The 27961-nt window shown below is 28.3% G+C and overlaps 1 protein-coding gene across 2 annotated transcripts; it reads left to right on the forward strand.

Moving 5' to 3' along the window:
* Window positions 1-14199: 14199 nt before the first annotated feature.
* On the forward strand, window positions 14200-27656 carry LOC101495128 (ABC transporter A family member 7-like). Of its 2 annotated transcripts, none has more exons than XM_004499375.4 (18): window positions 14200-14360; window positions 15007-15388; window positions 15748-15827; window positions 16135-16279; window positions 17454-17573; window positions 17650-17774; window positions 18286-18444; window positions 19318-19480; window positions 19571-19696; window positions 19789-19872; window positions 22102-22463; window positions 22634-22834; window positions 23641-23750; window positions 23847-23931; window positions 24637-24765; window positions 24858-24963; window positions 25534-25622; window positions 27067-27656. In XM_004499375.4, exons 1-18 carry the CDS (start codon window positions 14277-14279, stop codon window positions 27367-27369), a joined length of 2853 nt encoding a protein of 950 aa, XP_004499432.1. In that variant the 5' UTR covers window positions 14200-14276; the 3' UTR covers window positions 27370-27656. The 2 variants fall into 2 exon arrangements, with proteins under 2 accessions (XP_004499432.1, XP_073225221.1); XM_073369120.1 differs by having other exon boundaries at window positions 17454-17537.
* Window positions 27657-27961: the final 305 nt, after the last annotated feature.

Raw genomic sequence — 27961 nt, forward strand, 5'->3', positions numbered from 1 at the left:
TATATATATATATATATATATATATATATATATTCAATATATTTAATATTTTTAAAAATAATAAAAACTATAATCTTCTAATAAGAAACGGATCAATGTAGATTTTTCTTGACTAGTCGGATGCGGGAGTGAGAAGACAAAATCTTTCTACCTCGCCCCATTGACATGTTAATCTACACACAACTCTTCATTCTCGGGGTTTGATGATATATGTAAACATTCATATGCTCAAATAAGTGGTCGTTTGAAAAGAGTGAATGATAAAATAGTATAAAATTGTATACCTTTAAAACGGTCGGACAAATATTTATATAAAAGATTTTTTTATGCTTGTTGAAGATAAAAACATTTATGTTCGACAGATTATGTATTAAATTATTACTATTGTTTCCTCTTGACATTGAATTAGATTTGATTGTTTATGAGAGTTACTTTGAACGTAGCCGTGGGTAAAACCGTATTAGACCTGAATATATTAGTTAAGAAGAACCCTTGGGCCAATCCATAACATAATATAATTCAATAAAGTATTTATAATCTCATTTTTTTACCACCATCCTTCGTCCAAATGAAAAACACCATTCTTCAACTACTCTACAAAAAGGACATTTATGTCATTTGGATAAACGCGTTGGAGGTCAAGTTAGTCACTCGAAAGTTAATATCTAACGTTACTTTGGACATTGTTTGTGACCAATTATTTTTGTTGACAATAGCCTGTGTGGGACTTATTATGTTTCCAAGACACATATTACATATTAAAATTATAAAATAGGCGAAAAATTCAAATAAAACATTTCTATATTAAAAAAAATTAATAGGCGAATTCAAACAAAACATTTGTTTATTAAAAAAATTCACACGTTATTATTATACACGGCTAGTTGCTCGTGGAGATATCGAGTTTACTTGCACTTTAAGTAAGTAATAATATAAATTCAGCCACTACATAGTTGAGATGTACAACTTTTTTATGTCAGTATATATTTTCAAAGGTTTGTTTTTGTAAACTATATTTCCAAAGGTTAATTCAACTAGTCACGATTCAAGCATTCACAATTTTTTAATTTTGTAAGAAGCAAAGTAAGGACTTGCTAGTTAATTAATAGAAATAATATTTGTATATAATTAGGAGTATTTATGGAATAAAAATTGAACTGTATTACACTATATTATTAATTTGATTCAATTATTAAAAATCATATTTAAAGTAAGTTCAGTGCAGTTTTAAATCAGCTTAAAATTGATTTATAAATATAAACTATTTTAATATAGAATAATTCAGCAAATATAGTTCAATTATTTTGAGATAACTAAATTATTCTAAATATATAGTTCAATATATGAACCATTTTTTTTGATACAGTGCAATCCAATTTATCAATATGGTTTAATTAATCATATTTTTGCACACCCATATATACAACAGCAAAACAACATATATTATTAGAATAATAATTTAAGATACAGAGGCGAACAATCAATAATAATAATAGAATAATTCAGCAATTTAATAGTAATACTAATAATAATACATTTTAGTTGTACAACAACGTGTACTAATAATAATAATAATAATAACAATAAAATAATAGTATTTTAGTTCTATGACAACGCCTACTAATAGTAATAACAAAATAATAGTAAAAAATATCAAGCAAATCACTCGCAAATAAAAAAAATGGCATACTCAATCAACCTCTCGCAACAGAAAATCAAACATGTAGCAATCAATCAAATTTGTTTAATATAAACAGATTTGATCAAAATTAGAATTTTGAATAGTAAACCATATTAGTATTAAATAATATTAACATTAATAATTATAATAGGACATTGAATTTTCACACGAAAGTGCTGATCAACTACAGCATTGACTGAGTAGAAAACAGATATAGCATTGACAAACATATTATTCAAATTAATTCATTTAGATACTTATTGCACGTAATTCGTCACTCAGATGCTGTGGAACTGATCTTTCACTTCTTTTTAGTTTTTCTTTTTTACAGAATTTGTTTTTAGTTATAGTATTAATACTTAATTCATTACTACATCCGATTTCAATTATTAAGAAAATGTATGGAGATTTTTTTTATTTTTTTTATAAAAAAATATTATGACTTTTTAAATACATTTATTGTTTTTTTTAAAATATTATTTATATATTTAATGTCTCACATTTTTTTAAGAGAATATATGTATAAAAATATTTAAATAATTTTATCGTATTGAAGTTTTTTTAATTTTCTTCTTATAATTGAGATCCGGGGAGTAGGGCCGGTCATGGGCCCTTGCAACACTACTAACAACACAAACTCCAATTATTTTAATTTTTTTTTAAGAGTATTAAGGTCTAAAAATACTTGCATGAAGACCTTCAAAATAATTTGAGTTTCTAGCTCCTTTTGATGTTATTTATAATTTAAATTAACTAGTTTGAGGTTTTAACTCTTTTTGATGTTATTTAAATTATGTTAAAGTTTTTATTTTATTTTATATTATTTACATTTAAAAAATACAACCTTTAAACTATTTGGAATGACCTTACGTGGAAATAATATATATATTTGTTCTTTGTAATTGTTGTTTAAAGAAAACTATTGGAGTCCGTTCTTTGCTTGTAGAAAACGATTATATAAATATAAATTATATACTTTCAACTTTGTTCTAATTACAAATAAAAATTTATATTGAATGGGAAATGCAAATTTGATAAAGTATATATTAATATATTTGAATTTATTTTTTGTTAATATCAAGAGTTTGATATTAAAAAGTTAAAGGACAAAGTTCAAATAAAGTATGAAACAATCGTAAAATAATCAATAGTGCAATCGTTGATAATAAAAATTTAAACTTTTTTTTAGGATTTTAAAAAAAATGATTTTTAATATGATGGTATATATATATATATATATATATATATATGTATGTATGTGTGTGTGTTTGATGTCATATATTAACTTTTAATTTTGCATTGATCAAATTCAATATATCAAAGAGAATTAACATAAAAATTGAATAAGTATTTTAAAAAAATATAAGATGTCATGTGTAGTATTTTTAAAATTAAAATATATAAATCTTTTTTAAATTTAATATTATTTCAATAATATTAAATAATTTAAAAATAAATATTTTTAATGATGTCATGTTAAAATTTAAAAAATTTATTTTAAATCTTATATTAAACTTTACTTTAAACATCCACATCTATTGGGTCGACCATGAATCCCATATATTGAAATGAACTTTTTTGTGACTTTACTAATTGAATCCAGTATGACTTGCATTTTTTTTAAAATTAATCCAATACATAATCTTTACTTTTCAAATTCATGTTACCTATTGGAACTTGTTCAATATTATGAAAAACTATGCATTATTTGAAAAAATGAGCAAATGATTTGAAATAATAATTTATTATTTTTTGGTGATAATATAATTTATTTTTATGGGTACAAAAATATGACTATATGTAGTATATATATATTAAAATTTCGATATACCTATTAAGCCAACAAAAATTACATTTATTCATGTTTAAATATGCAGGACAAAGTGACTATTAAATTTGTAATTATTATATAAGATGTAAGATTGATACATTTTTTTGTTAATGTAATAAATTGACGATAAACAAATAATAGGTGATTAATTATTTGAAATTATTGAAAATGATAGGAGTAAATTATTCCTCTTTTGAATTATACGTTTTTAATTAGAGGAAAAGTAAAGGAAGAGGATGAACAATTAACAAATCGTGTATTTTAATTTTTAATTGATAATAGTTATTTCTATTATAGAGAGATTGCAATCAGAATTCATGAATTCTTCAAGTCAATGGTAATTGGAAGACTATTCCTAATTTAGGATTTTTTTATTTATTTATTTCTAGATTCATTTTAAGGAAATATGAAAATAAAATCATACATTCAATGTCAATTTCATGTAAATTTCTTTTCTTCTTTAATAGGTCAATATCATGTTACTTAGAATTAGGAATGGAAATATTTGTATAATCTAAAGAGAATAAGACATGTTTATATATCTATATATTAATAAGGCTGATATTTATAGTATTTATATATTTATGTCAAATGGAGGGAATGTCACAAATATGAATTGATATAGAATTGGTCACCAAATTGAATTAGTATAAATATTAATTTTTTATTATTAAAATACAAATTCAACGTGTGAAATTTAAGGGAAGAAACAATTTTCTTATGTTTGTTTTTTTTCATATCACTATCCTTTTTATGTTTTCAAAATTATCAATATTTTTTTGTTTGACGATAAAATCATCCATATTAATACGTGAATGTGTGAGATATTTGAATCACCATCTTTTAAATTCTGAAACAACTTGTTGACCACCTTTTCAAACTTTTTTTTATTCTACTATTTCATGTTTTCTTGGCATTTAGTTTTGTCCCTTATTTTATTATTTCAACTCATCTTATCCTTTGTTTGACAATTTCTTCCACCAATTAATTCCCATCCTTTGAATAGAAAACAAACTCACGTAATAAAAGTTTTAGACAAAATTTAATATAAAAAGTTACTATATTCATCACTAAATATAAGACTCTCATTTTTTTTTCTTGTTCCATTTTTATATTGATATAAACAACATAGTGGAAAAAGGAAATGATTATGAAATGTTCTCCAAACTTACAACATAAGTTGTGTGCGATGTGCATAGTCTATTTTTATTGTTGATGTGACTAGAATGCAACCCACTAATAAATTAGAGTTTATTGAATGTGCACCATTAATAACATCAAATAAAATTATATATTTTTCATACTTTATCATAAAAGTGGAGTGATGTGATGAAATATATTAACTTTTATTTAATGTTATATATATGAGTAGAATTGTTTAAAAGGTTGACACATTATTGATAAAATACTTGAAATCATTCTCAAATAATCTTAGTATAAATACACACATATATATTAATAAAGTAAATAGATTTTATTACTTTTAATGAAATTATTTGTTTCTATCTATAATAATACTCTTAAAATGTTATCATAAAATTAAATAAAATACTTTTAAAATGTTTATTATCTTATTTTATATATTCTTTAATAAATAGTTAAAGATTATTTTCGTTAAACAATTATAAACACTACTTTAAATTTTAGAAATAGATAAATAATAAAGAATAAAAAAATTTCTTAACACATGAAAAGGACAAAAAAGGTAATTTCACCATAGTCAAACACAATCGCTTTGAATTGAATTTTGGAAATTACATTTGTTTGGTTTTTTAAGTTTTTACAAAACCCAAAATACCTCTTAAATGAGTTTTATGTTTACTCGGTATCTTACATTGAAAATAGGATAGTGCTTTAATTACCATATAAGTGTAGTATATTGCAACGTGAATTTTGAAGCACAACCGTGAATAAACAACATGAGTGAAATTGGAAGATTAAAAATTGTGAATTAAAAGGAAAATAAAAAAGTGTGGGTGGATAAATCAATTGATTATCACGTGAGGAAAAAAAAAACATCATAAATTCATTACTAATTTGGAACAAAATATAATTAAAAAAAAATCGGTTTATATTTATTTAAATGGTTTTCTTAAAGTCTAAAAGAATAAAAAATTAGAAATTGAGTGAGCAATATTCAGGGAAAAGGCATTGGTAATTTAATTGATCGAGAAGTCACTAAGTTTGACCAATAATCTCTTTAGACAAATCAAATTCAATATTTCACCTTTAGTTAAAGTTAATTATAGGCTAAATTACATATGTGGTTCTTTAACTTAATTTCACGTAACGTTTTAGTCTTTTATCTTCTTTTTTTCTCGACTTGGTCCTTTATTTTAATTTTAAGTGACAATTTGATATTTTATGTTTTAAAATTTCAACAATGTTATCATTTTTTATACAAAAATTCAAAAAAAAATTCAATCGAAACTCATAAAATTAATTATATTCTTCAATATAATACAAATTTCATCAAATTTGTAACACAAATCTTCAAATAAACTCATATTTTCATACTTTATTTGATATTGTTAGGAACAAATGACTAAATCGGAGGAAAAAAAAATAAAGGACTAAAACGTTACCTGAAATTAAGTTAAGGGACCACAGATGTAATTTAGCCTTAATTATAATACTTGATCTCAACCAACTCATGACACAAAATTATTTATAGTTATAGCATTGTATCAGTGCGATGTTGTTTTGTTCGTTGTCATAGTGAAATAGTTTTGGTTTTTCTGCTTCATTAGATGTTTATTTTGTTTTGATTGATAGATTAATTTTAATGTAGTGCTTAAAAATTCAATTGATTGACTTTAGTGTCATCAATGTTGCAAATTCAGAGACATAAGTATTTCAATCACTCTAATTTTGTTAAATTTATAAATGTTTTGTTGTTTTATGCTATTAATATGGATCTTGTGAGCTTGTCTTGTTAATTCATCCCTTTTATTTTTAGCGAATTTGTATTGTAATCGATAGATGTATTTCATTAGTTTGAATGAATTAATGAGTTTTTAATAAAAAAAAATGAAAAGTCAACACACATTCAACTAGGGTATTTTTTAATTTATTTCTAAGATTTTTTTAATTCTCCAATTTGAGTCATCCAAAATTCAAATGGGACATAAATAAGTTTGACTAAGAATTGTTCTAATTAAAATTCAAACTTGGACATTTTTGACCTATTCGTCTTTAATCGAAACTTATTAACTATTTTAGGCAAATCACTTGGTTATTTATTTATATTAAAAGTATGATAAATATTTTTTATTGGTCAGTTAATTAAAAGATCATCATTCACACATTAATTAGTTAAAAGAGAAATGTGTGTCACTAGTAATGTGTCCTTTGAATATCTTTTAGATCAAAATGTGAAGAAAATTATAGTGTCTCGTGAATATATTTTAGATAAAAAAGATAAAAATTATAATACACTAATTATAATTTAATATATCATACACTATATAAATGTAATCCATTGTTATTAGCTTGTTTCTTGAATATCTTTCTGATATAAAAGTAAGAAAATTACAAATACATTAATTATAGAGTAAATACTACATGTGGTCCCTTAACTTAATTTCAGTTAACGTTTCAGTCCTTTATTTTTTTTTTCCAATTTAATCATTTATTTAAATTTTAAGTGACAATTTGATCTTTTATGTTTTTAAAGTGTCAACAATGTTATCCTTATTTTTTTCAAAAATTCAAAATATTCATAAAAAATTTCAAACAAAACTCATAAAATTAATTATCATCCTCAATATAATGCAGTTTCATCAAATTCATAACTTAAATCTTTAAATAAATTCACATTTTCATTTCTAACAATATCAAATAAAGAATGACAAATATAATTTTATTTGAAGATTTGAGTTACGAATTTGATGAAATTTATTTTATATTAAAGAATATAATTAATTTTATGGATTTTGTTCGAAATATTTGATGAATTTTTGTAAAAAAAAAGGATAACATTGTTGACATTTTAAAACATAAAATATCACATTGTCACTTAAAATTTAAATAAATGACCAAATCGGGAAAAAAAAATTAAGATAAAAGACTAAAACGTTAACTGAAATTAAGTTAAGGGACCACGAGTGATATTTAGCCTTAATTATAACTAATTGTACAAATTATATTCGAGATAAATATTTGTCATAAGTCAATTAATTAAAAAATTATCCTTCACATGTTGATTAGTTAAAGAGTAATGGATATTTTGTCTTGAATATCCACTCGATAAAAGTGTAATAAAAACATATATATAAATTATAATTTATTGTATAAGTTATACACGAAACAAAAGTTTTTCACTAATTAATTAATTTTTTAAAGATATATTTCACGAATCAATTATATAAAATAGAAATATACATTTTATTAGTAATATGTGTTTTGAATATCTTCTAAATAAAATATAAATAAAATATAAATAAAATTACAATACACTAATTATATTTTATTTTATAAATTTTCATTAACTAATTGGTTAAAATATTACCCTTCACGTATTAATCTATAATATCTATTGATTTTGCCCTAATCAATCCAAAAAAATCGTAATCCCACATACTAATTCCTGCCCAAACACAACAAGTGCTCCAACCCTAATTCACTAAAACCTCATAATAAATGTTGGATTCCCATCTAGGGCCGAAATGCATTGAAAAGAAGCACTAGTTAATGTAACAATCCATATTAAGCAGCTCAATTAATGTCTTGGTAATTGGAATAATTAGATTCTCGCCTAATTATTATATACACATGTGTGCCTCTCTCTACTTAATCTAGTATGCTTTGGAAAATGACATTAACTAATACAACAATGCATAGTGAGCGACATCTTGCATTGGCTTGCGGGAATTCCTAGTATCTTGGAAATCTCGTTCCCTCTATATTATTAAGTTATAGTTGAATTTATTTTACTTCTGTTGTTGTCAAAGCAAGCATATAAGTTTAATAAATATTCTTATAGATTCATTAAAACTAAAATGGATTGGTAAGATCCAAATGCCCTTTAAAGTGCATATAGTTCTTTTTTTTTTTTATAAATAGATTTGTATCGTACAAGTCAAAACTCTAATCTCTTAAAAAAAATTATTAATCTTTGTCTTGACTATCTTCTCAATTAATTTATTATATAAATTATGAATGAGATAAATATAATATTTTATGATAAGAATAATATATATGTATATATAATTTAATTAAAATGCAGAGAAAAATATTATATTTAATTTTATTTAAACTTTGAAAATATTTTATAATAAAATTTGAAATATTTTAATTTTATAATAAAATTTAAAATGTTTAAACTTTATTGCATCTAATTTAATATAATAAACAACGGACTCACACTTATGCAAAAATATTTTACAAGTTAATTTAAATAGAAAGATACATGATAATCATAATAATTTTAACAATTAATACTGTGATAAAAATATAACAAAAAATAAAGTTATTAAAATTATTTTTGTACTGTTTTAATCAATAATCGCAAATTTTCATTTTTGTTCTAAATACACTTCACCTGTAGAAGAATCAAATCATTTATTTTTTGTTGAGAAGAAATCAAATCTCATACTATAATATTTTTGTAAGTATAATACTTTTGCATATTATACACACGTCTGTAATTTTAGAGATTGCTAATTAAGAGTGTGAGATGGGAATAGTTTTTTACTGTTTTAATTGGCTGAATAAGAAATTTGGTATTGTATCTGTCATTAAAATAGTATTTTGTAATTTTTATAAATTTGAAATTGCATTTTGAAATTGTAAAATTTCAATCAAAATATTTCTTATATAAACTTTTTTTTTATCTAAGAAATTTATGGTGAGAGGATGATGTTCTAGTACTAGGTAGGGAAGAACTTCGAGTTCATAAAACACTTATAAAAAATTTATATTTATCTTTCTCTAATGATCAGAAGTGTTGGAACCCACATCTTATGGATTCAATTTTTGTTTTTTTACCTCTAAATCAGATAATTGAAGTTGTATATATGTTAACTTTTACTATTAGGTACAATGAAATTATATATTAAGTGAATATGTGGTTCATCAATGCCACTACATTATAAAGTAATTTGCCTATGAAATTATTTAGATCTATGGGGAACTAATTTCCTAATAACAAGAACATGGACATTAGCAATTATTAATTAAATTTATCATTGAGATGACTTAAATTTCATAAACAAATTAGTCATTATTGGGATTGACATTGATGTCATATCAACTTGTAATGTGATATGTCAAGTTAAAGTGTTAGATCATAACCTCTAACAACATCAGGAAATATAGAGACCATTATGAATGACATTTTACAATTTTGAGAATATATTTACTAATTAGAGAAAAACTAGGGACTATTTTGACCTTACAGTTTCGACAACCAATTTGCCTATTCACCTAATTTAATTTTTAGTAAAATCACCAACCTTAAATTATCATAAGTTTTAAAAAATTATCACGAGACAACTCTAAGAGTTTTTCCAATTCAATATTTAATTCATTGTATGGCATTTGACATCCCTACACTCTCTCTTTTTTGGGCTTGACTTGGTAGGTTTTGTCATCATTGATTTCACCACCTATCGCTACTCCACAAATCATCAAGTAGGGAGATTTCTGATTTGACCTCGTGTGCTTCATGCATTATGTTCCTTCTTCATATTCGTTCGCCGTGTTCCTTCATTTGTCATGTTCTTGCTTCATCGTCGTATGCTTCACCGTCATTTGAAGATTGTGTTATCATTTTCACCACATTTTGTCATCACATTCTGGGTCCAGTTTTTGTTTTGTGATTTGGTTCTAATTTTTGTTTCGTGATTTGGATTTGTGATTGATTAACTGGTTTTTGTTTTTACTTAATCTTTGATTCATGTGATTTTTGTTTGTGAGTTTTCGGACTTATCGCGATTAGTCAATGACCATCATGTGTAAACCACTTCCATGGTTTGTTCTTCACGACTCAGCGTCTGCCAAGATCGTTCCTCCAACTACCCCTATTCAAATATTTTGCACAAGCTCTAAAGAATACATGCATTATTCCTTTGAGTCAATTACCAAAACTCTATATTAAAGAATCGACTCTCGATATCAAAATTCTAGAAGATGGATACCAATTAGGATTAGCGAGTTGCAAAGATATCTTTAATGGAAGAGTCATCATGTCTAAAGGTGATACACTGATCACATCATCTGTTGTTCGATAAAAGCTTGCCAAGTAGTAGTATATAAGATTATCGTATCCATAAAGATTAATTTAACAACTACCAAATTAATCAATATTTTATATTATTTAGACTAATGGAAATTATTGTTGATTAATGATAACAAAAAAACGTAAAGATAACATAAAAATTATAACGAGAATATATAACAAAAAACTTTGAATTAATGGAAAGTAAACATAGAGCCGTGTTTCACTTGTAATATCAATACTCAAATCCTAGTTTTATATGAATTCTTATTTATTTTCTCAATTATCAAAGATTCGTCATTTAATGTAAATTTTTTTTCCTTAAATTAATTCTTTGATTGACCATAAAAAAAATATAATTAAGAGAAAGCATACAGAACCAAGAAAATGAGTGATTAAGATTAATATCTATGTTTCATCATACAATAATCCTAATTTCAGTTATCCTATAGATCTACCAATTAATTGTAATTGGTCACTAGTCAATTGATTGATCAAGACATGCAAATGTCAACCATATACTTGTAAATAAAACAATAGAATAACTTAATTGAAATAAACAACAAAAATCTAAAATAAAACTAGAATTTAAAAATAAGGCATAGTAAAAATAAAAATGTATCTTAATTACAAGATTCACCAAAAATCCTAGAAAATAGCTTAGTTATTCATTGACATATAGAAAATAAAGTAGACATATAGAAAATAACGTAAATAATAGAAGTGTTCATCAATTAAAGGAAAAGAAATAAAACCTCAAAGAATATGATTTTTTTTTGCTTCAAAAATTGAGACACTTTACTCCAGCTCCAAATACTCTTAGGTTTACAAAATGTTTCTACTTATTTTCTCTCTCTCTAATTTTTTTCTCTTGGGTAGCGCTCTTTCTATTTCTGATTTATCCTCTTTATGACAGAAAGAAGATACTAATTTTATGCAACAACTTTTTCCCTTCTTTGGCAACAACTTTTCTTCTTCTTTGGTAACATTTTCTTATCATAAAATTCAATTTACTTGAAGTGTGCAACAAACCTCCTTCTTGCACTCATAGGCTAAAATATTAAATTTGATATTTTTGCACTAAAAACTTAGTTGATTTGACTAATTTCAATTATTTTATCATCTCATGATCAATTATGCAAATATAATAAATAAATGAATAAAATAAGAAGAAGTTGAAATTAAAACTATAAAATAAGATAAAATAGAGGGGAAATACCCTCTTAAAATCCTATAAAAGTAGGTTTATCATGTATCATGTAAGGTTGTAGGGCATTTTAAGATAATTGTCAAAAATATTCTAATGGTAATAGAATAGCTCACTATGTTGAAGATGCGAGAGTGGAAAGGAAATTGGTAAAAACTCAATCTACTAAAGATGTTGTAGCAGTAAAGAAGTAAGTATGTCCCTAAAAATACTTATTTGGACAAAGTCGAAATTGAAGGTGCAACGAAAGATATTCAGGATAATAATCTCCATCATGTTGTTAATTCTCCTTTTGTTGATCATATTCCCAATGTTAAACTAGGTGGCAACACTATTATCTAAGAATCTCCCTCATATCATCATTTTTTTGGATAAATATCGGGAAAAAACTTTTGACTTAGATTAAGTTGACTTCGGATACTTTAAATCATTCTAGAGACATTTCTAAAATATGAGGTCCAAGCTACACATACCTAAAATTTAATTCACGAGGTCTTTGATTATAACATACCTAATTTAGATAAACATATCATCTACGAGAGGATCATCAATACCTAATTATGCATATTGTTGATTCTTGAAGTAATGCATTGTTAGAGAAGAACATTGTTCAAAATCAACAAAGCTCTTATGATTTGAAAGTCAAATTACACTCACACGTTGTGGTCCGACGTATGATATATCAAAATGTCATTGTTCATGATTTGGAGATTTTGCGAGGTTCTTTTTGAAGATAGAGATCCTAGTGAGACACATTGTTCTACTACTAGTGAAAAACTTTTTACGAATGTGATTTCTAATGCAAACAAAAAAAAAAAAAGAATATGCAGAAGGAGCCTATGTTATATAATTTACGCCAAAGAGCTCGAAAACCTGCATAATTCGATGAACTTTTTTTAATATTTTATTTTATCTTTACTTGGGATAAGGTTTATGTTCCCAATGTCTTTTCTTTTTAAAAAATAATTTTTTAGCTTAAAAAGAAGTTACCTCGTTCGAGTTGAGACATTATATCAGCTACGTTTGACTGTGAAAAAAGAAAAACATACGAGAAATAGTGTAAGAAAACAATGCATAATAATATTTGTTGCATACTTTTCTTTGTCAATATATTTTCACTTTTATGTTATATTAATTGAACTCGTTAAAAAGTTTTTCTCCCCCTTCATTTTAACAATACAATTCCATAGATATATGTGATTAAATTTATCTAAATATTGTCTCAAATTCATCTTATTACGAAGAAAGTTGAATCTGCAATTGCTTCCAAAATTTACTAGAATATGGATATTTGTTTGCTTGTGTGTAGTGTACTTGTCTATTTTACATTTCATTCCCATATTTGATATCTGTGAGAATATTAGCCCTCTATTTGTTGTCTTTTGTCTTGTATATTATATTATGTATGTATTTTAGACTCTCTTGAAAAAAGATGTGAATTTGCATGGTAATTAGGAATCTCCGTGGGAAATAATTTTACTTGATGGGTGATAAAATCTTTCGACAAATTAATTTATATTTTTTTACAACAATAATACATGGTCAATAACTTGTAAATACTTATTAATTCATTTCATAGTTAATTGACTTGCAAATACTTAATTAAATCTGTTCATTTTGTGGTTAATGAGTTACTTTGATACTTCATGAATTATTTGTAAAATATAGTTATTGAATTTTGTAAAACACATTTAATTAACCGGGTCGATACAATAAGAATTAATTAGTAGTTAATAACCACATAATAATACGTTAATCAAGGATTTTTTCGTCACAAATCATTTACTTCCTCTAATCCCTATATAAGCAAAAAAATGTTACAATTCTTAATTACTGTTATATTAAAAACTTAACTATTTTAAAATTATTTAATATTTTTATTTCTAATATATTCTTCATTTTTCAAAATACTTAATGCGAATAATTGAATATTTGACATTAAAAAGAAAATTTAGTAAATTTAATTTATATTCATATAAAATAAAAAAATTAATTATATTTAATTGAATTTTTTATTAATCATGCTAATATGTGTCATTAAGACACATTTTAAAGATATCAAAAGTAATTTTTTTTACCGAGTTAAAAACACAATTTTTATATTTAAATCAAAGACACATGATAACATGGAAGGATATAATCGGAAGACCCTAATTCAGCAAGGTATCTAGTTAAGGCAAGTTCGCTTTCACACGAAAGTGACCCCACATTGTTGCTAAAGGGATTATTTGTTTAAACAAACCAACTAATTTAACAGATATATAATATAATTGGGTTTACGAAACAGAGAGTGAGTTTTCAAAACTTGAAAGTGTGTGGGAAAATAAAGAAGAAAGGCATGAGAAATGGAAACAGAGCCAACGAACCTGCAAGCTTCTGGACTCAAGCAAACGCGCTTCTTAGGAAGAACTTAACCTTCCAGGTAACTCTCTCTCTCTCTCTCTCTGTGTGTGTGTTTTTACTTGATTGATGAAACGTGTTTCTAATTAGAGATATCTAAGCTCAGAAAAGAGTGAGAAGATGAAACAGATTATTGATTTTTGTAACTAGTGTTGAATCTTCCATATGATGTGTATGAGCTCGGAATTTTTAAGTAGAAGTCATTTTGGTCGTAAGAAGTGGCGGAGCTTCAAAATATTGTATGGGAGAGTCAACAAATTAAACATAAAAAATATTCATATTATATTTATATATATGAAGTGTAATGAAATTGATCCAATAGTTGGCATGATTGTTTTTCAAAAATATCACCTTCAAGTGTCAAATTTGTGACACGATTCTCGCTCAAAACACCATGTGAATGAAATTGAGTCATGTGCCAGATGTCTAGTCATGAACATGAGAGACTATGTCAAGGGTAATGAATGTAGTATTGACTAAAAGTGTTTAATGAATATTTACAAGTGAGAGATATCTTTTACCTTATTAGTTAGATTTGGAAAGATGAGTTAAGTTGAGTCTAACATTTATGAAGGAGAGTCTCAATGTGCAACTTTATGTATCTTATATTGATGACTTCTAGTAGAGTAAGAACTATGCACCCTAACAAAAATGACATTGTTTTTCAGAAACGAAATGTGAATACAAACATAAGGTTGATATTGATCCCGTTCGGGCTGTGTATATTGATGGTTCTACTTCAAAAGTTGCTCAATAATCAATTTGATAAGGCCAAATATAAGTGTGGATGCATTTGTACCAAGACACAAGGGGAACAGTGTCTGGAGAAAGCGTGTGGGGTTCAATATTCGGATTTTGATCAAGTTGGTGCTTGTCCCATTTTTAACCCTCCTGAATGGCCTCCTTTCTTGCAAACACCTGCTCCACAATACCGCGCTGTTAGAACGGATTTTCTCCCGTTTTCTGATTTTCCAAATCCCTCCTGCAGAATCAATGGCTCATGTCCCCTCACTATGCTCTTTACTGGCACTAATCAGTCTTTTGGAGAAGGTATATAACAAAATTAAATATATCTATCACCCTTTTAACCTTAATTTGAATAAACTCTCAATTTAGTTACTCTGGTATTACTTCTCTTTTACTTTGTCCATATAAGTATACATGTTCTTAAAATATACAAAACTTCGTCGTGTTATTCCTGGTGTTAAGATGTTAGGGACTAATGGGATGAATTTTCACATACTTTAGAGAATAAGTCAGAGATAGAATGATATTTGAAGGATTAAATTGCTTCTTTTCACCTTTCTTTTACTTTACTAACATGTTTTTCTGCATAACTGATGGTTGGTTTTGGTGTTACTTCTTTACAAGTTTAATGTCATCTTAATCTCGTTTTCTTGCTTTTACAGTTTTGTCGCGGAATATGATTCCAAGTACCTTTGGTATAGATAATTCGAATGTTATGGGTAGTTTGGCGACAAATGTCTTGGTGAGTCAATAATAATAATTTGATGTTTTTAATCAATTACATTACACTCCCTTTTTCTCTCATTTGAGAATACACACTCTCTTATCCTTGGAAGTAAGTTTGTATTATCTTTTAGTGTATTTTAATGTAATTACACTTCTTATGCACATTTTTTCCCTAATTTTGATTCTCAATATCATTAACATATAGTTTTGAAACATCACAAATTTATTGCGAGTTTTTTCTTCCGAATTTAATGGCTTTGTGACTGTGTAAATAATGTCTTCTGTTATTTCTATGTGGCGGGGAAACCATCAAAATGTTATAGGGATCGGCATCAGAGACAGAGTTCACCAATTTTCTGGAGCCTGCTTTCTTTTCAGATCTTCCTATTTACTATCTACAAAATCAGTGCAGAAAGAACTCTACATTCTCCGTTCCTGTTCAGATATCAACTACTAGCAGGCAGCAAGGTATGATTTAGAACTGAAGAATAAATAATAGGTGTGGCTGTGTAGCACATTGAATCTATTAAACGAGAAGGAAATGTTTAGTTAAAATAAGCACATAATAGCTAACTTGTATGCTTTGAATTTATTCTTTGGGTTAAAATAATTTAAGTTCTTGTCTTTTGGGTGAGAATCTAATTAAAGCTAGTAGATTATGATAGGGGTCGACATGCCTATCAGGGATAATGCAGGTCAATTTGTTCTTCGAAAACTGCTTGGTGTACTACCTCAATTCCAGCATCACTAGGTGAAGCTTGGGGTCTTTTTTCTGCTTTGCATTGGTGCAGGGATTTACTCATGGTCAATGTCGTGTCATTTTTGTGGTCGTCTCTAAGCTTCTAGTTGATAGTGTCCACGCCGCATAATCTTTTGTATCAGAGTACGATCATATTATTCCAAACTATCCTTTAATCCAAACTGAACTTTGTTGTTAGGTCTATTAGGCGGCAAGCCAATACGGTTTCTTGTTTATCAGCTTGAACGGTCATATCTATGTCTAGTTGCCATTATCTAGTTATTATGTTCCTTCATGTATTGCAGAAGTTATTGCCATTGAAATGAAATGAGTTTTTCTAGTAAACAATACCTTCTTAAGAATAATACTTATCTCGGTTGAAAAGTTCTTTAATGTTAAAATCTATTCAATATAGGACTAAGATGAATTTATGACAATAATATCATAAGCACAAGAAATAGAGCTAGTTACTCATAATTGAACTTTGGGTGATGTCAAATACAAAAATGAAACTGTTGTCTTTGTGTGAGGTATCATTTTGACAACATACTGGTCATAGATGATATAATTTTTAGGGGGGAAGTTTAGCTATAAGATCATTGTACCTTTCTCAAATAAATTGATTGCCATGTTCCTTCTGTGAGGGATTATAAGATATTCGTCTAGGCATTGTCAAAAGGCCACAATTGTAACTTTTGTGATGCATTAGAAACACTCTTACAAGGATAGTAGCCTTGTGGTCAATAATGCTCCTACAAAGTATGTTGAGTATGTTTCTATGAAGTATGCAGATCATTTTTTACATATTCTCATGTTTCTTTATGGGTAGATTATGCTCAAACTTGCATCTGATGTCTAGAATGTTGTTACTAATTCAAGTTTTTTATTTTCCACTGGATATAGAAGTAAGATGTGCTCAGACTTTGCGTTTATGGCGTAATAGTTCTTCTGAAGTAAACAATGAGCTATATAAAGGTTATAGAAAAGGTAACACAGAGCGGAAGATCAATGAGATAACTGCAGGTAGATATATCATTATATCATTACATTTTACATAAAGTGTCGAAGGAAATACTTATTTTCAATTTTCTTTTGACAGGTTATGATTTTCTAAACTCAAATGAGAATATATTTAATGTCAGTATATGGTACAACTCAACCTATCAAAATGACACCGGCTTTGATTCTATTGCATTGGCACGGATTCCTCGTTCTGTAAATTTGGTATACATCCAAACTTTGTTTTTGAATTATGCATTCTCTTCATTATAATTACAATAATTGATATAACACGATGAAACTAAAAATCTCAGAATTAGTGTATTAAATTACTACATGCCATGTTGCAGGCTTGCGTTGTGAATATCTGAGTCATATAGTGCTGGAATAGATATGACATATATAATGATATTTAAGAAGAAGCTGGCTTAATCATTTCTATTTCTTGAATGCATAATTTGAATGGAAGTAGTTAGCAGAATTATAATCATGACGATACCTGACTGGCATTCAATTGCTGTATTTTATACTTTAACACTAAACTTTCTGTAAACTTGATCTTTGTTACTAAGACATTGAATAATAGTGATATCCATTGATATGTATTTCCCACTTTTTGTTTCAATCATATTTGGGTCTGATTTTGTGCACCTGATAGATTATGATGCAGAAGCAGCACTGCTTCAGAGGATTCAATTTTTATTATAACTTACATCTAATATCTTTATCCTTGCAGGCATCAAATGCCTACCTTCAGTTTCTCTTGGGACCAGGTACCAAAATGTTGTTTGAGTTTGTAAAGGAAATGCCGAAACCTGAAACTCCCGTTAAATTTGATTTGGCTTCTCTTTTGGGTGGTCTCTTCTTTACATGGGTTATCCTGCAACTTTTCCCAGTAAGTACTTACATATGTGAGTAAACATACTTACAATAAACTAAGTTGTTTGTAAAATAAAATTACCAGAAATGAGAGGAAATTGTTGGCATTGCTTGCAATTGGGTTTACATGGCTAAATTTTTATTTTTGAATAAAGCATTGCATATGCACTTCTTTGAAAAGTGCTAGCAAAAATCACACATTCCCAAAATGGTAGGACTTATATGTAATTTGACCAAATAAGAGAGGGAACATTAGAAAGAGAGTGTTAGAGTTAGTGTTGTTAGCAATCCTCTTACTCTCCACGTAATACTCCATCCGGAATGAAATATAAACAAATTTAACTCACATTTCTTTGAAATATATGCAAATATTAATATCTTCTCTCCTATGTAATGACAATATCTCTAAATTACCCCTCATTTAATATAACTTTTTATTTTTCGACGGCTCAATTTATTAGTTATAGAGGGTAATTTAGGCAATAGACTTAATTTTTTATTGAGATTGTATAGATTAAATGTGATCAACTATATTTCTTAATATGTTTAATTTGATCTATTTTTGCTTATAATTCCAAAGGGAGTATCTCTTGCACATAGAACTATTGGTTTATAAGTGTCCTTGAATGAGTGGTCCAGTAGTATGAGTTTGGACATTGAAGGAGTATCCAGGGCTTGATCCTTGCTAATAACAATTCCCATCCTCTAACAAATTAACCACTTACAATTTGCCTATAAAAATAATAAGAAAAACAATTGATTCAAACTCTGGTCAACAATTTTATCTGATAATATTTTGTTAACTCATAATACTTTATTTTCCTTCTCAAAAAAAGTAAAACTTTATTTTCAAGTTTATTTTTCTGAACATGTGTATTCATTGATGTAGGTTGTCCTCACATCACTAGTTTATGAGAAGCAACAAAATTTAAGAATCATGATGAAAATGCATGGTCTCGGTGATGGGCCATTTTGGATGATTTCATATAGTTATTTTCTTGCCATATCAATTATTTACATGCTTTGTTTTGTGATATTTGGCTCAGTCATAGGTATGAATGCAGCAAGTTAACCGTTTTCTTGCTTTCTTTTCCTTTTTGGCATTTTCCATTTTCCCTCAATGCAGCTGTTTTTTTTTTCAGGACTAAAATTCTTCACAATGAATGACTACAGCATCCAATTCGTGTTTTATTTCATCTATATAAATTTACAAATTTCGTTGGCATTTTTATTGGCCTCCCTGTTTTCAAATGTTAAGACCGCTACAGGTTTGATGAATGATGATAGATAAGCTATGTTACAAATATATTTTTTTATTAGATCCAATCACTGACTTTATCTTCTTCTTATGTAATGGCAGTGATTGCATATATAGGTGTGTTTGGAACTGGGCTATTAGCTGGTTTTCTTTTCCAATTTTTTGTTCAAGATACATCGTTTCCAAGTAAGTCAAATAATTGAGAAATGAAGTGATTATTTTGAATTGGCGCTTACCACATATCATGATATTGTAAACTTTGGCAGGGACAATATTGTTGATTATGCTGCATTGTCATTGATGCTAATAACTATAGCCTTATTCATTATAAAACTTGTTTTTGTTCTGAATGAATTTTTGGAAACATTACAATCATTGTTAAAAGGTTAAGTCTTTGACTGTACCTAAACTAAGTACTTTTGCTACAAATTTCTTCTATAATTTCCCTTAAAAAAATTATTAACCTCTTTTATAAACCGCAAAAGGTTAGAAACAAATGGTTTAGTGCACTCTGATGTAAAGTTTTACTTGTGCCCTCCACTTTTCTCGACAAGTTGTTGTCCCCCATAAGCATTGTTGTTCAAGTGACTAGAAATTCTATCTTACAAAACTCGTAGAATTAATGAAATTCTCAGTGAATTTCATTTCAGGGGAGCTCCAACTTCTCTCTAAAATAAAATTTCCCTGCCTGCATTTGATACCCCTCAAATTTTTGAGGATCACTTTTCACCTCTTGCATGACTAGATAACCCACAGTTTCTTCCTCCCATTTATGCACTTCCTGATACTCTACTCTAGGTATATGCGCAAGTTTGCAGTAATTGCAAATTTTTTTATGATAGTGGGAAGAAAAATGTACAAGACCTTTGCAGCAGAAACATTGGACAGGACTCATATCTTGTACGTAGCCACAAGAGAGGTAGATTTCTGTTGTTCCACGGTTGTTTGAGTTTTTTTTTTCACCCTTTCATCAATCAACATGGGAAAAAGAAGAAGAAACCAACCCAAATAAAGTCAGATAGTTCTGGTCAACACTGGTCAAAGTCTGTAAACAGCAGTCAACTACAATCAACATCAGTCAATTGCAGCTCCAGTGGTTAGTGGAAACCAATTGCAAGTCTTGGAAGCACAAGATGTCTAGTCATGTTTAAACTGTGTTCGATAGCACAAGGTGCCCGGTCAGATTAAGAGCTTTGATGCCATGTGAAAAATAGGAAGACAAAATAATTTATGAATGTGCTTGATTAATTTACACTCATCTGACTTTCTATTTATGCACTCTTAGTGATAAATACAATTTGCATTTACAAGAAGATTAATAACATTGCTACTTAGGGCATGTATGTTATTCTCTATAATTATATACATGGCTGAGTTGTACAAGAACCAAAATATATTTGCTGCAACTCCAATTGCTATTATTAATTCCAACACCATTTGACAACACTGCTTAGAAGGTGAAACATTAATGTGTTTCTATTTCCAACAATAATATAAAATAACTTATTTCCTGCCCTAGCTAGTTAATCCCAGCGTTTTCCGGTGAAATCCCGTTGTCTTGGTGCGGTGTGGTGCCTGACCGCGACAGTGTGAAACAAGATCCCGACGAGATCCCGTTATCCCGGCGTAATTAATCCCAACGTTTCTCAGCGAGATCCCGCTATTATTTCTTCCTTCTCTGTTTTGTTGTTTCTACTTTCACCTAAGAAGAAGAGGAAGTAGAATATGCTAATGAAGACGATGCTTATCTTTGATTCCTATGCTAGAACATGCATTTGAGTTTTAATATGCATCATATTTATTTCCTTGACTTTTGTTGGTATTTCAATATATGTTTTGACTAAGAGTAAGACTTGTGGATTCTTATTACTATTATGAATGTTTCAGAGTTTGAGTCATTTGTTAATTTTGCATTAAATATAGGTTTATATAATATTATTCATGTAATTTGTTCAAAAAAATAGCAATTATTCCGCCTATCCGGGAACGCGCTATCCTACTTTTGGGGTTGGCCGCTACGCACCGCTATCTGGGATTAGCTACCTAGTTCCTGCCTTGCGATTCACCCTATTCTATTAGGTTATAGAGCCGATGGAGTTTTTTGTGAATTTATTTGTTTCTTGTGTTTATCATTCAAACCTGTGGCTACGAGTACGAGTATAAGACTAGTAGTAATTGGTTTGAATGAAATGTTTGTTTCCTTGTATAGGACTAGTAGTATTTGGACATCATGAGGAGAGTGGGGATGTTATTTTAATAAAATGTTATGTTTCCCTATATTTCATTTTCTACAATGCTATTGTATTAAGAATTTTTATCTACTTGCATTTTATGTCAGACATATTTTTGTGCCAAGTGTTAACATGTTGGCTAACCATTCTTTTGATATTTTGATTGCTTGTACAATTTCTTCAGGAGGGTGGATCATTGTTATGGAGTTATATCCAGGGTTTGCTTTATACCGTGGGTTATATGAATTTTCACAATATTCTTTTAGTGGAGATACTTTGGGGACTCATGGTATGAAGTGGGGAGATCTCAGTGATAGCACAAATGGCATGAAAGAGGTCTTGATTATCATTTTCGTGGAGTGGCTATTAGTTCTATTCTTCGCTTATTACGTTGATCAAGTTTTGTCATCAGGAAGTTGGAAAAGTCCTCTTTTGTTCTTGAAAAGATTTCAGAAAAAAACTAGTTCATCTTTTCGGAAGCCTAGTATCCAAAGGCAGGGATCTAAAGTTTTTGTTATGGCTGAGAAACAAGATATTCATCAAGAGGTGAATTTTGCATGCATTGCATATATGTACTTGGCATTTTGTATTTCCTCTGATTTTAGAAATGAAGAAACCTGATTCCATTATTTGGTGGATTTCATTCACTGGTATTGGAAATTTACTAAAGGATGCTACCTCAGTGATGTGTTACTTTTTCTTCTTTTACTCTTTAGAAGGAGAAGGTGGAACAGCTGCTACTTGAACCAACTATGAATCATGCAATTGTTTGTGACAAATTGAGAAAAGTTTATCCAGGGAAGGATGGTAACCCAGATAAAATTGCGGTGAGAGAGTTGTCCCTTGCTTTGCCTCAAGGGGAATGCTTTGGAATGCTTGGTCCCAATGGTGCAGGGAAAACTTCTTTTATCAACATGGTTGGCTTAAGTTTATTTTCAATAGCAATATTTTTTTTTTCCGATCATTCATTGCACTTTTTTCTGCAATACTTACTTACTCTAACAAAAATATAATTAGGATTTGACGGATTCATTCGGTTTGCACGAAATTATAGGTTTTTATCAATTTATTCCCTAAAATAGTTAATATTCCAAAATAGTCTCTTAAATTGATAACTTTCGATCATATTAGATATTTTGGACCTGTTAATTTAATCCTTGAAATCTTTAAGAAGCACTAATATGATTAAGAATTTATAATTCATTGATCATTTTAGAATTTCTTTAGTTTCATGGACAAAGCTGACAGAACCTACAAATTTAAGGACTAAATTGATTATTTACTCTTCAACGTTGGAGATGTATGAGAGTAAACTATCATTTTGGTCATTAAATTGTAAGCGTCAATCGATTCGGGACCTCAAATTTACGAAATATCAAGTTGCTCTCTCAAATTGTTCAAAGTCAGGCAAAATGCTCTTTCTGTCAACTATTTTATGGAGCTTTTTGCCTACGAGTTATAAAGTTTAAGGGGGAATTTTGAGTGACATTAGACAGCTTGAAGGAGCAACTTGACATTCGGTAATTTTGAGGTCCCAAATTGACAGACCCTTACAATTTCAGAGCCCAAAATGATAGTTTCTTGATGTAAGAATTAACTTAGGTACGTACCTATTGGTTTCCTTCACTATTTTATATGACACTCTTTTAGATTACTCAAATCTGTGATTTCTCTGACTGATTTTTTCCTCAATTCATAAAATCAAACCATCTTGTTCATACAGATGATAGGTCTCACAAAGCCAACCTCTGGTACAACATTTGTTCAAGGTCTTGACGTAAGAACTGATATGAATCGAATATATACTAGCATGGGTGTATGCCCTCAGCATGAGTAAGCTGGAATTTCCTCTAGTTTATCTGTTTTTCCAATTTTTAAATTTGTAACAGTTGAGGAATTGTTTATAGTTTTTTCCTTTTGGTATGTTAGTTTGCTGTGGGAAGTCTTGACAGGACGAGAGCACCTACTCTTTTATGGCAGGCTTAAAAATCTTAAAGGTTCTGCCTTAGCACAAGTAAGTTGAAGTTGATATATCAATGTGGCCCAAACCTTTATGTATATATTAGAAGTACACTTATGTTTTAAAGATGTATTGTTCTTATTACATCATTAGTTTAGGTGTCTGCATGTTTGAAAGAAAAGAGAAAAAAATATACCTTCATTTTCAAGAAGTACTATTTTATTACTACAGTTTCTGAAAACTATCAGTATTTAGTTCGCTTTGCACTGACTTAGAAGTGTAGTACCATGTGGTCGTTACATTGATGATAGAAAGTTTGGACTTCGAAAATATTTAGTGGGGGAACATTTAGAAAAATAGGTCAGGACTGGTCTTATACCTATTTTATCTGAAACTTTTTCTCTTAATGAAAAATTAATTGGACAGATGAATTTTTGACAATTATTATTTTAAAATTATTTAGTAATCTACATTTTTTGTGTAAAATCTTAATGACTGAAGTGTGAGTAACACCATTTTGGAGGCATGTGGTGGGGAGTGGACAAATATTTGTCAAATATTAGAGGAAATTAAACAGCCTGCCTATTTCTTTAGACCAGTTTGTGTCCCTTCCCTTAATTATTTATGTCATATTTTTCAGTTAAGAGGGTATGGATCTTTAGATGACGAGATTTTAGTGTAGACATAAACTGAACCTTTTTCAGTAGACATTTATTTATCAGAGATAAGCAAACATAACTTAGCAATATAATGCTGCAGGCAGTGGAAGAATCTTTGAAAAGCGTAAACCTTTTTTATGGAGGGTTTGCTGATAAACAAGCGGGAAAATATAGCGGAGGAATGAAGAGGAGGCTTAGTGTCGCAATTTCATTGATTGGAGATCCTAGAGTATGTTTTCTTTTCAGTTCAATCTGTTCTACAAAACTACCTTGCTTTAGAAGAATTGTTTCTTATTTTCTAAGGAATAAATTTTTTTTAAGGTTGTTTATATGGATGAGCCAAGTACTGGATTAGACCCTGCATCAAGAAAGAACCTATGGAATGTTGTCAAGCGTGCAAAACAGGATCGTGCTATCATTCTCACTAGTACTCTCTCTCTCTCTCTCATTATTTTTGAAGTATTTCCAAGTTGTTGCATTAAATTATGAGGAGGGATCAAGTTACTTCGCTTAATAACCAGTTATAAATATTAGTTTCACCAAATGCTAGAGAGCTTCTCTAGGAATAACTTGATTTCTCCTTTTTATTTATTATGTTAATTATCTTCTTGCCATGAATGAGTTAGATATAAGCTGAAATAATATCTCTGCAACTTACAAAATATTAGTTTTATTCTAGTCCCTCGTGTTGTTTTCTACGCATCCCTTCTTATATAACCATCCAACATTGTCATATGGGGGAACTTTAAATCTCTGACTTTGGTAGCTAGTATGTTAAAGTGAAAACCAAATGGTGACTAGAATCATTGTCTGTGATATAACAAGTGACGATTTTTAAAAAAAAAATATTAAGAGGGACTAAAATAAAAATATATTTTGAGGCATTAAAATATTATGTAATCCTGAGAAATAGAAGCTTAGTTTATTTGGTTTTGTAACAGTGTCAATATTCTCTCTTCATATAGATTGATAAATCTTGTTTGCATACACTTTTCAGCACATTCCATGGAAGAGGCGGAAGTCTTATGTGATCGATTAGGAATATTTGTAGATGGTAGCTTTCAGTGCATTGGAAATCCGAAGGAGGTATGTTTACAATTTTGAATTATTATATGCTTTTATCAAAATCAATTGCAAAAGAAAGTTTTCATGGGTTTAGGTTGCTTGTAGCTTACTGAGCCCATCCTAGTTAGGTGAACAAGGCTTCCCATAGATTCCTGTAGAATTTGTTTGAATATATGAAATATCTCTTAATATCTTGATTCTATGTTAGTATACAGTGCAGATTTTAAAAATTTTATTAGTTGGGATAAGAAAATAATTTATAATATTTTCACACAATAATTATTTATTTTAAAAATACATAATCTCATGTCAAAAAAACCCAAAATATTGCAGGTTTTACAAACTTTAATTACCTTTCACATATTTTCATATTTTAAAAATATTGTGTAATTTATTCAGTCATTGCTATTAAAAGTGTCGATCTATGTTTGTTTCGTGTGTTCAATGTTTCAAGAACAACAAAAATTAGAAGGGTAAAACATTAAAACTGTACTAATTTATCCTCTTTTATTTATTTTAGATCTCTGCATTTACTTTTAAAAAACAATTTATAACTGTGTTAGAAGAGAAACTTAATCTTAAAAGATTAAAAAAAACGAAATCGCAAAACAAGAACACAAGACATTCAATAACAAAGTTCGGCCAATGATGCGTAAGTCTCTGAAAACAAAACAACTGTAGTTCTTTTGTATTAGATTGGATGAATTAGGGTCTACGGAGTATAAGTTGTGTTTAAATACTAAAGTTCATATTACAACAATATCCCTAAATCATACTGCGCGAGCTTTTTCCCCTGCACCCCCGTCACCCACTTGTTCGACCCTGCCCATATACTATTGCTTATGAGCCATACTCAACAAACTGTAACACCTATTTTTTATGGTGATTAACAAATTATGAGCTGCCTCCATAGTATCATACTTGCATTGATCTCAAATAGTATGTATATATCTTGAATCATTTTACATGAGATGATAAGTTTCTTACCTTAGAGCAGCTCTGAAGATTAGTTTGCATTTTCATAATACTTCGTTTTATCATTTTTTTGATTCCTTATTCGAATCAAATAAGGGTTAACATTTAGTCTTCTGTATCAAATTGGTAATCAATCAGATTACACTATTATACTACTATTATTATAGAGTACTCATTATATTTTTTCTCCTTTATCTAAAACCTATAACCAGATAAAACCGATAACTTCCAAGAGACCTCTTATGCTTTTACTTTCATTAATGAGAAAATAGAACATGCACTGTTTTACACTAACGTTTAATAAGAATCCAACTTTTTGTAGTTATTTTAAAATTGCAGTTACAAAATGGATTTACATGGCAATATCATGCCATTAAACCTTCATGAACTCTTTCTTGTTATTGTATGCACTTTCATTATTACTTTAGTTCATTTACTGCCAATTCACATTATTTTCCCTTTTGTATGTACTTTTGTTTTATCATCATAGCTGAAAGGCAGATATGGAGGAACTTATGTGTTCTCAATGGCAACATCTATTGATCATGAAATGGAAGTTGAGAAATTGGTGCAACATCTTTCCTCAAATGCTAAGAAGATTTACCATATCTCTGGGACCCAAAAGTTTGAGCTTCCAAAAGATGAGGTTAGAATAGCTAATGTATTCAAAGCTGTTGAAACTGCAAAGGGAAACTTCACAGTTTCTGCATGGGGTTTAGCTGACACAACATTGGAAGATGTTTTCATTAAGGTTGCACGTGAGGAGGCTCACTCATATGATACTTTATCATAAATTTCATACACATTTCACTTTTAGTCTATACAGGTTAAAAATGTTACTTCCATCGGTCCTAAATATAAGAAAAAGTTGATATATTTAGTATAAATTTAGATCAAATACATTAACCTTTTATGATCCAATTTTCTCTTATATTTAAGACTAGAAGGAGTGTTACGTGTAAAAAATTCATGTATATATAGTTAGTTATCTGTATAATATTTATAGTTTGCTTAGTAATAATTTTTGTTTAACTCCTTTCAAATAAAATAGTATAAACTCTTAAGGATTTTTAAATGTCACTATATATGTCTTCATCATTATATAATGATCAAATTTATATTGAACACATAGTTACGAGAATAATATTATATATTATAATTGTAAAATAATTTTATAATAATAACCAATAAGAATCTAAAATTTTGCCACATCAGTTTTAAATATTCTAATTGAATTAAAATGATAAAAATTAAAATAAAATACTATTCCAATTTGTTTATTTGTTAGTTGTCGTTGTTCATCTTTTGTGACTCCCACTTGCCGCACTATTGTCAATATTGTTTTTGTCGTCTTAATATTTTTTGATCTCTACTATCATTGTGTT

The sequence above is a fragment of the Cicer arietinum genome, chromosome 5 (genome assembly GCF_000331145.2).
Source record: "Cicer arietinum cultivar CDC Frontier isolate Library 1 chromosome 5, Cicar.CDCFrontier_v2.0, whole genome shotgun sequence".
Classification (NCBI taxonomy): Eukaryota; Viridiplantae; Streptophyta; class Magnoliopsida; order Fabales; family Fabaceae; genus Cicer; species Cicer arietinum.

Bases quoted from the DNA above. Each gene is read 5' to 3' on its own strand.
- LOC101495128 (XM_004499375.4), top strand. From the start codon at position 14,277: ATGAGAAATGGAAACAGAGCCAACGAACCTGCAAGCTTCTGGACTCAA. The intron at 19,697-19,788 runs GTTTGATGAATG...ATGTAATGGCAG, and splicing joins AAATGTTAAGACCGCTACAG to TGATTGCATATATAGGTGTG. The intron at 23,751-23,846 runs GTAAGCTGGAAT...TTGGTATGTTAG, and splicing joins GGTGTATGCCCTCAGCATGA to TTTGCTGTGGGAAGTCTTGA.